The 10,007-nt window shown below is 40.0% G+C and overlaps 1 protein-coding gene across 2 annotated transcripts in view; it reads right to left on the bottom strand.

Annotated features, from left to right (window-relative positions):
• The window catches only part of lhx3 (LIM homeobox 3), a 7,456-nt gene extending 171 nt beyond the window's left edge, over positions 1 to 7,285 (bottom strand). The window contains exons 1-6 of one of the 2 annotated variants that reach the window (XM_072453158.1): positions 6,909 to 7,285; positions 3,577 to 3,748; positions 3,243 to 3,445; positions 2,469 to 2,620; positions 1,610 to 1,781; positions 1 to 951 (exon numbers count right to left, since the gene is read on the bottom strand). The exon at positions 1 to 951 is cut by the window's left edge and continues 171 nt beyond it. In XM_072453158.1, the coding sequence (XP_072309259.1) occupies positions 524 to 951; positions 1,610 to 1,781; positions 2,469 to 2,620; positions 3,243 to 3,445; positions 3,577 to 3,748; positions 6,909 to 6,972 (1,191 nt within the window). In that variant the 5' untranslated portion in view covers positions 6,973 to 7,285 and the 3' untranslated portion in view covers positions 1 to 523. Of the gene's footprint in view, positions 952 to 1,609; positions 1,782 to 2,468; positions 2,621 to 3,242; positions 3,446 to 3,576; positions 3,749 to 5,035; positions 5,152 to 6,908 lie in introns of those variants that run through there. The other variant, XM_072453157.1, reaches the window with a different exon arrangement.
• Between the last annotated feature and the right edge of the window lie 2,722 nt (positions 7,286 to 10,007).

The raw sequence follows: 10,007 nt of genomic DNA, 5'->3' as shown, positions 1-10,007 counted from the left end.
CCAAAGTTTGACCAAAACAAAGAACACACAAATGCATAGAATTGGTACAATTTAAGACAACATCTAATATTTCTTACGTCCCTGTTAAGATGTACAAAGACCGTTATTTCTTTCCTTATTCTTGTCAGAGAAGGAAGAGTATAAAAATAAAATTTTCACAATGATAAATAGCTATATTTATAGACATTTGGCAACAAACCGATATTTAAAGACCCCTAATCAACCTGTTTCTGTGTGAGAAATAAAACAGACATAAGGTAATTCCACAATAACAATGTGTAAATTTATCTTAAAAAAGTAAAATGTTCTCCTTACCTTGTGACCATTTTAACTACAGACATTTCAGGTCAAGTGCTTTTAACAAAGTAATAAATTAATCCAGACCTGACATTCAGCTGGGAGGGGCAGCATGGGAAGAACTGTCCAATTGTATATTTTAGAAAAAAAAATCCCAGAGTAAATTTTATGCTAAATTACAACAAAAAATACCAAAAACAAAAGGAAAAGTTTTTTCCTTGACTGATCAGAACTGTCCATGGTCTACTTCATCAAGCCAGGAGGCAGGACTGGCGGGAAAGTCTGGATAACCCCCGCTGCTGCCGGTGGAGAGGTCCGAACTGGGTCCGTTGGTGGTTGTCATGGAAACTCTGGAGTTGATGCCACTGTTTGTGCCGGGGGTCATGATGGAGAGCCCGGCATCGGGGTAGACCATGCTGGAGATGAGCGGTTGGTGTCGGGGCAGAGCCGACAGAGAGCCTGGGGACTGGGGCAGGCCATAGGGGCTGTTGGAGCGAATGTCGTGGAACTGGTCTTGGGACGGGAGTACGCTGTGGTCCAACGGGAAGGAGGTGTGATTGTTGCCCCCTTGACGCCCTGCCATTGCTGGCGAAGACTCGCTCAGGCTGTTGTAGATACCGTTGGAGTGGCTGAGTTCTGACAATGGAGGCTCGTCTGAGAAGAATAAAAAAAAAAGTCACTTATGGGCAAGATATGAAATTTTAGATAATATTGTGACTGTTGTTTTGAAGATGTGGAAAATATGTGAATATCAAGTAATGTATAGTGAAAACTGCTATAACAACATAATAAAAACAAAGCAAACATTGTGATATTTTTGCACTTTTGTGCTCAAATTTACACATTTTTCATTTGCTTAACAACTAAACTAATTTATTTAAAGACATGTTTAAACACATTTCTGTTATCTGGATATTCCCAAATAATATTGAGATATTAATTTTTATCAATATCACCGGTCTCACAAGCAATAAATCCAACCCCCCCCCCCCCCCCCCCCCAAAAAAAAAAAAAAAAAAAAACTAAATTTTATGCAACACTATTTTGTATAATTTGGAGTCTTCTCAAAGTTTGGGAAAAACAAAATCATAGACATAGGCAAATTGTCCCGACTACTTAATTGTGTGAGTCAATAGAAGGAATAGAAGGTCAATAATTACATTAAGATAATCAGTGCAATACTGACTTTTTATCTTATTTTGAATTGCCTAATCACATGAACACAATAACAATCATTAGCTGACAAAAATGACAGCATCAATGTGTAAACAAGTGTTGGTCGGAAGCATTATGTTAAATTACAATGGTTTACCTGAGAAGGAGACCTCTGCGTCACTGTCTATGCCCTCCTCCTGGATGCTGTCTTTGTCAGATTTGGAGCTTCCTCGAGATCGCTTCATGTTACGGAAATACTGCCCCCATCTCTGCCGCCCGGCGTCTTTCTTTAAACGCTTCTCTTTTGCCCTTCGGTTCTGGAACCAAACCTAAAACAAATATTTTAATGAGAGAAGTTTAGAACATCTGTTTTGTTCTCAACAATTACAACACCATTTCATTTTAAGTTAATTTCAGATTTGTTCTCATTTGATTTAAAAAAAAGTGACACAGAGCAGTAGTCCCATCTTTGTCATTATATTAGATTTATATTGCATTTAATTAACTTCTCAGCTGCAAGAACGTGCTAACCTTGGAAGCACACAAGTGACATATTTCATCCTCTGATCACCCCTCATCTAGAAACACTGACAGTTTCCATAATAAAAAACACAAACAATTTCCCTAAAAAACAATCAAAAAAACAACAACAGCCCCTTAACGATATTCCACTTTTAGAGAAACATTATCTCCTCTGCCTTTCACTGAATAAGTGTTTTAACGGTGTCCATGTCTACACTTGTCCTTGCAAATAAAACAATATATATAGCCAACCAGCAGCGCATTGCTGCGAGAGGCTCATAGTGGACAATGTAAAGGGGCTTTTAGAATTGTTAACGATCGGACACTTAAACTGGACTTCCCCTGACTCCATCTTCAGTCATAAATTCACCTCTCCAGCACTTCCAGTATCTGTAAGGTCAGTAGTCTTGTGCCAGTCAGCCACAAAAGCTCATTCATAATGAAGCCGGGACACAAATGGGATTGCTTTAATAGTTAATATATTCAGTTTTTACCTGCACAACCCGCATGTCCAGGCCGGTCTCAGAGGAAAGCTGCTCCCGTACGTGACGAGCCGGTTTGGGAGAGTTGTTGTAGGCGTTCTTCAGTGTTTCCAGCTGTTTTGCTGTGATTGTGGTTCTTGGTCGTTTTGCAGTTGAGTCTGCCTCTAAAAAACATAAAGGAGTGTAATGTCAGGTTGTGTGTTGGTAATGCAAACAGGCAATTTGGCCCATAACATGGTCCTATGCATCAGGCGTAACTCTCTAGCGCATCATAAACATTTGATCTCTTCTGCCAATAAACCAAATGTGTCTGTGAGCATAACTGCACATCTGTTGGCCAGCACAGCAGAATGCAAGACCATCATCAAAATGGATGCTGCCCTATAATTGCAGTCACTCATTAGTAAAATAAACTGTGTGTTTTTAGTGAAAACTAAAAGCTGCATAAATAGTCACTGCATAAATCTGGTGTGGAGTTGCTGCAGTAAATTCAAAGAAAATAACGGTGCGCACTGTTTAATTTAGCAAATACTCTGAATTAACAAAGAATGTAGTGTGTTGCTGAATAATCAGATTCATTAATAAATGCATAGGCCTAAACCATTGCACAGAAACGCAATTGGTGTTTCAGTATATGCTCTCTGTGACACAAATGCTCAAATTGGAAGAATAGGATTTCCTGTTCAACCAAATGCATGGCTTGTTTCACACACACATTATGGATTGATATTCAGTTATTTGGGCAGAGATTGTTTATAGGTTAACGTACACTGGTCCGTTTCTCACCTCGCTGCTTGGCAGTTTCGTAATCTGCCTTACACACAAGTCTACTGTCCTCCATCAGGTAGTACTCGTCCCCAGTGGCCAGCTGCCTCTTGCACACGATACAAGCAAAACAGTGCAGGTGATACACGTAGTCCTGCGCGCGCCTCACCACCTGAGTGGGCGGGATGCCTTGCTGACAAGCCGCGCATTTGGTCCCGAATCTCCTTTTGAGAAGCAAAAAAATTCCTCATTAAATTCTAACAATGATAAAAATAGGCCTTTAGAGGATAGGGCAAGATGGGACCAAAATAGGACCAAATATTATAATATGTATAGGCTGAGCAGTTGAACTCACTTGAAGAAGTCATCTTTGCAGTAAACGCTTTCTCCTCTGCTGAAGCACTTGTCCGCAAGTTGTGCCTGGCAGTCGTTGCATTTCAGACACTTGCTGTGCCAGTGGCGGTCCAGCACTTTGAGGATAAAGCGGTCTACGATGTGTTGACTGCAGCCCGCGCACACCGGGATTTCTGAGAAACACATAATGCAGTTTTTGGTCACGACAAAGGACAATTCGGCCGAGCAAAATGAGCGCGCCTCTTGACAGCGTTTAAAATAGACTTTATGTGGCAACCAATGTTTTTAATTCGAATAGCTGAAATTGTCTTTCACCATTATGATTTCATTTTAATTATTACTTTTATTGTAAGTCATATTTAAAATGAATACATTCATACACTTTTGATATAAACTGTTCAATGGGCCTATTGTCACTTTAGCGAATACGTTACAGCAGATCGTCATTGTATTTTATTCCGTAGCTTTAAATGCTATACAATCAATAGCCTATTGGTTCAATATAGATTTATTAACTTTTCCTGACATTGTCATGTTTGTCTATTAAAATATTGGTCTTTTATTAGTTAGCACATTAAATTAATAAGTTGGCTTTCGGGTCTGTAAGGGCCAAAACGAAGCGCCTTTTTTATTTATTTTATTTTTACATTTTTTTTTAAGTATACCTATTTTTAAGTTATTTTTGGCGCAATAGGGGTTATTTTATTTAGTTGGCCAAATGAACAGGCCTATATCACAAAGGCCGCATAAATATAAACAAAAACATTGCAACAAAATGAATAAGACTAAGATGCAAATGGGGTCTGAAACTTCCCACAATAACTTTAAAATAAATGTAAACAGTGCATGTGAAGATCACTCACAACTTGCAAAATATCAGATGATCGTCTTATTACTAATTCAAATAAGCATTACAACGTTATATTCCATCCGTGCAAGGAATCCTGTGGCCATTGTTTGCTGCGGACAATTCATCAACTATTGATGAAGTATTTCTTGCAGCATCAACAGCGAGCCAAGTGGGAGCAGCGACCAGAGCAGGTGTATCCAAGGCCATGATTAATTTACGGTGCGGTGTAAAACTAGAAAACTTGGTCCATATCATCACAAAACACACAGGCATTCTGGGTTTGAACCGGACGGTTTTGAAAAAAAAAAAAAACTTGGCGGAAGTTGGCATGTGTTTTGGTCGTGGCCCTTGGCTCTAATGTCGGCAAAACAATATGAAAAATAAGTTCAAATGTTGTAAATCTAATGATCTATAACACATGGAATGACCGTCATCGTGAATGAAAGACTGACGAGCTTAAAAGAACGTGCCGCGCGTAACCACCACCGAGCGCCTGAATTAAAACAAATGTTAACAACTGTCATGGAGTAAATTCAGCACACTACCGTCTGTCTTTTCTCTCTCTTGATATTTATGGTTAATAAATAAGAGTTTTTGGCTGTGGCATTACCTTTCCGGAGCTCCTCGTGAGACAGCAGCGCGAGAAGCATCTCTGCATTACTTTGGATTTCTTTAGGAGCAGGTTCATCCATTGCTCATGTTCCACGCGCGCGCTCATTCACGCAAACTGTTCTATGTTCTATGTTTTCTAGTTGTTCGCGCAAGTCTAAATTCCGGATTGGGCGGTGCGTCTCGAACCTGCACTTTGCCACTTCACTGTGGTACAGCCTGTGCTGCGTGGGATTACACGCGGTTTCCTGGGCGACGGGCAGATAGATTAACATCGCCTATACTTTACCCGGAAGAATAAGGAGAAGTTCAGAGAACAGGCCAGTGGGTGTCACCATGTAGTGCTGTGGGCCCATAGGTGCAATGCGCAAAAAGAGTAGCCTTTCTTTCCGTTTGAACCATCATTTACACTATTAAAACATTAAATTATAAGCTTACATTTGGGTGTTTGTCGTGTTTAATTTGAACTGACCTCACCAAGTTTGCAATACTAACTATTGTAAAAACAGTGTATGTATTTATCTATCAATAATAATGATTACTATTTTCGTCTGCGCGTAATTTCTTTCAACTATGACATGGCATCTAATCTTTTAAAATGCAGTTTTTTTGGGTTTTTTTGGAAGATACCTTGTTTATTTGAATCCAGAAAAACAACAACATTGAAATTATATTTTTTACGCTCCGGCCATTAAAGAAGACTTACATAGGCCTGCTAAGAATAAAATGGTGCCATGAATTACTTGTGCGGCCCTCGCATCCGTATCATTGTATAACAGAGCCACACGGACACTGACTCCTCTCAGTGTTTATTTAAGCAGATATTGGCTGTTCAATAACATGTTGATCGGGCCAACACCCCAATGAATTTTATTGACACAGATCTGTGGCACAAAAGAGCGTCTGGGGAAATCACGGATAGTGGCGCACAAGAGCATGATCGCGCGCTTGAGATGAATCTAAAATCAATGTGGACCTCAGCAGTACATTACTATAAGAGGCGTTTGGGGAAGCCGAGGGGTTCATGTGTTCCCCTTTTTACTTTTCTTCTATGATCATTTCTATGTTGAGTATTGATCTGCACTTTACAGAGCGAGTTTGACAGTAATGTTGCAACAACGACCATCAGCAAACTATATATTAGGTTGGATAAAATATATAAAATAAGTAAATAAATAAATAAAGAGTCTGAACGACATATCTTGAATAATCAAATAATGGAATTTCAGTCCCTCGCAACAAATGTAAATTCTAAATTTCAGAACGATCCTTTCAAGAGTTTATCAGCTCATCTGAATGTGAATACTGACATTTGACATGAATTCGACCTATGCTCCACAAACTCATAGGGGCTGCACCTGCCGGGGCAGGAAAGTGACACCTGTAGAGTCTTTGGGCTCTGAGTGAGGGGCAGCTTCAGTCCATAAAGCGTCCAGTGAGGGCCCATATGTGCACGGCTGCGTGCGCTTGTCGGCCTGAGCTCCCGTGACAACCACAAGCGATGGTGTGAAATGACAGCACGCGGATAACATCTGTTGGTGTGATTCCCGCAACAATGAAAGCTCATTACACATTCATAACGTCTCCCATACACGCATCACGAAGCTGCCCAAAAACTGTCCAAAGGCAAGCCTCAACTCTAAGCCGTGGTTTTACGTTAACTTCTCAAGTCCATAATTATAAAGTTAGAAAATCATCATGATAAGCGCATCTTGTGATTTCACGCTTGTCACCAGTAACGTTTGTCTTGAGTTGCAAGGGTGCTCCACAAATTACCAGCATTTCACGCTCGATTATGACTCAACAGGCCGCCGCACAACATTTTAAAGTGGGCTACAATTAGACGCGGTCGACAACAAACAGTGATGTCTTACCTTGACCTGAAGTGTACCGGGAAAAACTGCTCTGACAACTTGACCCCGGGTGTTCGAGCAACATCTTGACGGTCAGGTGCAGCAGGTACGAATACAAAAATATCAAAGCGGCACCCAAAATACAAAACACCAATTTGTCTGTCGTGGCTTTATCCTTTCAGTTGCTGCGGCGTGTTGTTAAAAAGCGACCCCGTGGCGAGCCTCAGAGCGCTTAGAATATTCATCAGGTTGATATTTGATTCCGTGCTGTCGCCAGGACGAAGCGGTGCAAACTGACCATTAGCCTCGTCAGCTGACTTTCCTCTCACCACTGACCGAGTGACTGCGCGCAAATCCACTGGACAAGGTCTTTAAAGTGAGCCGTCCGCGCTGCCTCTGTCCAGGGTGCTGAAAGGGGAGTTTCTTTAAAAAAAAAGAAGAAGCCCGAAGGCGTGTGTTGCATCTCGACCCCCTCTGCCACCGTGCGCTTACAAACACCCCCTCCCCTCCTCCATCCACCCTGGCTGCTGCACGTGTCTAACTTTCGAGGGCCTCAATGGGGGCAATTGGGCAGCGCTCCAGCCATTGTTATTCCGCGTTTTTCCGCCTGCCTTTTGTTTCTGCTTTGACACACCGTATTTTGATGACACAAGTGGACGCAGCGTAAAGGATGAAGCGTTTTAAAAAATCTATTCATTATTTTATTATTTTCTGTCACTTGCTTTTCGTCTCTGCATGCTTTTTCATTGTTATGCCAACTTTAACATTGATAAGATAAGATAAGATACGATAAGATAAGATAATCCTTTATTGTCCCACATGGGGAAATTTCATTGATGCAACGCAGGTAGATACAGAGGTAGATACAGAAGAAAAGAACAGATCACTTATAGGAAGTTTGAAAAACACTCTCAGTAGAAGATCTCTTATAAACAAAAAACTCCTATAGACAAAACCTCCCATTTCCCAACAAGGGATGGAGGGGAAAAATAATAAAGATAAAAATAAATAATAAATAAATACCATTGACGGGGCAATACTAATAATACGAATAATAATAAAGTGAGGCTAAATGAAGGTAAAGCCTGGCGCAATAGGGGTCGTATCCAGTGTTGCAATGTGCTTTGTCCAAATGTCATAGCTCTGACCTTTCGCCAATTATCACCCCAAATGCGCACGACCCAACTCTGACGTAGTGCTACAGCTTTGATTCAATTTTACTCGCTCAGCACGCGAGCGCAAGTGGTGTAAGCCAATTAGATCTATGCTCTTCATGAGTCTACTTGTGGGGCAATTGGCCACCGTCCAAACCTGCGTTCATTTACACCATCGTACCACAAGTGGATATGAAGCTATAACAGCAACAATGGACATCAGAATTTTAGCTTAAGATGTAGCAGAATCATGCCTTTTTTCTCATTTTGTATTCATGTACTAACATTTTTTAAATTATCTTATAGCCTATTTTTATTTTATTTCTCTACAGCAGATATTAATTGTTTTTTCTTTTTGACATAATAGGTTGTTTTATCATTTTTCATTGTTTAATGTTCATTAATGTAATCATCAAAGCAAGTTCATATGTTTGACACAGACAATAAACCTTTTCTGATTCTAATTCTGATTTTGATAAATTACAAAAATTCACAATCGGTGTAATAACAAAACCTATGTTTGTGATACTATGCTTTTCTTTTCTTCAGACATTTACCTCATTTTCAGACCACCTGCTCCCACCTTTTGTTTTTTTGTAATGTATTAAGAAAGCCATTTTAACTCTGCTGTGGTTCATGGGTGGAGTATCATCATGGCAGATTGGTAAAGTGTTAATCCACCTGGGTCCCTCTTGAGAAAGTCTCTTATCTGCTGTTAATGGCCCTCAAAGATCTTTGCATATTTGGCTCGGCTCTGATTTCTGACCTTGAATAAATGCATGTTTCATTTGCTTCACACAAGCCCCTTGAGTTAAGGAAGGCTCCACTCATTGCTTCAAAAGAGCATCTTGTGTGCACGCTATTGCTCAGATGCCTCAGATGGTGGTCTACATTGTAAAATAAATTGTGCATGAATTTGTTTTATCAATACAAACAAACACGCAAACAAACAAAGAAACAAACTAACACAAAATGTCTGTTGTATTAAAATAACGAAAATCGAGATCTTCCTATGAGAACTGATAAATCGCGCTGAAGATTCTGTATTTTTAGTTCTTTAATAAATACAACTAAATAAAGGAACTACTATCAAAGTTTGTAGAGTTGATTATAGAAAGTTTCATCAGGCATGAAATATGTTTGGAAGTAAAACTTGTAACCTTTAAAAATAGTTGTGCCTTAAAATATTGGGCTATGACTTGCATTGTTCAAACATGTCAAGTGGCTGGTCATACGTGTAGTATGTGTGTATGTAACTGCCTCTCTCTGCCCAGCTGAGTGGGACCACTACGGGCTGCAACGGGGGTCTGGGTGAACCCATCCCACCACTCGGACACTGGGGGGTCATTGTGCTGCTGTCATGATCAATCATGTCCTCCAAAGACCAGTCGTGTCCTTGAGGGTGGGGACCAATCACACGCCTCATTACCCAGGCTTGGTTACTTCTAAACAGGGTACGTGCAGGGACCTCAGCCTGTTGCTGTCTGGGTGGAAGTGGGGATGTCAGTAAACAAATACAAAATAACAACAATGTATAAAATAAGTATGTTTTTGTTGACAATTTGTTTGATCATGCAAGTTTAATAACACAAGTTTGGTTTAAATAACTGGCAACGGATTGTAACTCTATAAGATTATCATATAATAGATCTATTAGTCCAAATGCAAATGGTATCTTTACGATATAATGTATTTCTTTTCTTTGGAATGTTCTGACAAGTGAAAATACAGCAACAGTATTTTTTCTGCTTGGTCTGTGGTAATGAATTTAAGTCAAACTATTGGTTTAGTTATCACAATTATCCACATAGTTATCATATATTGCTCTATATAAACAGATCATAAAAAGTAGCTAACACATAGCAACTTGTTTTTATGGTATTGTCATTGTTTTGAAATAACCCCATCTGGCTAGATTTCACTGACCAGGCTGGTCTTGGCTTACTCCCCCCAGCAGCTGGTAAAA

This window comes from Eucyclogobius newberryi, unplaced genomic scaffold (assembly GCF_026437365.1).
Source record: "Eucyclogobius newberryi isolate DKJ021-1_F unplaced genomic scaffold, fEucNew1.0.hap1 SCAF_2, whole genome shotgun sequence".
Taxonomy (NCBI): Eukaryota; Metazoa; Chordata; class Actinopteri; order Gobiiformes; family Gobiidae; genus Eucyclogobius; species Eucyclogobius newberryi.
This window is presented reverse-complemented; position numbering and strand designations above follow the sequence as displayed.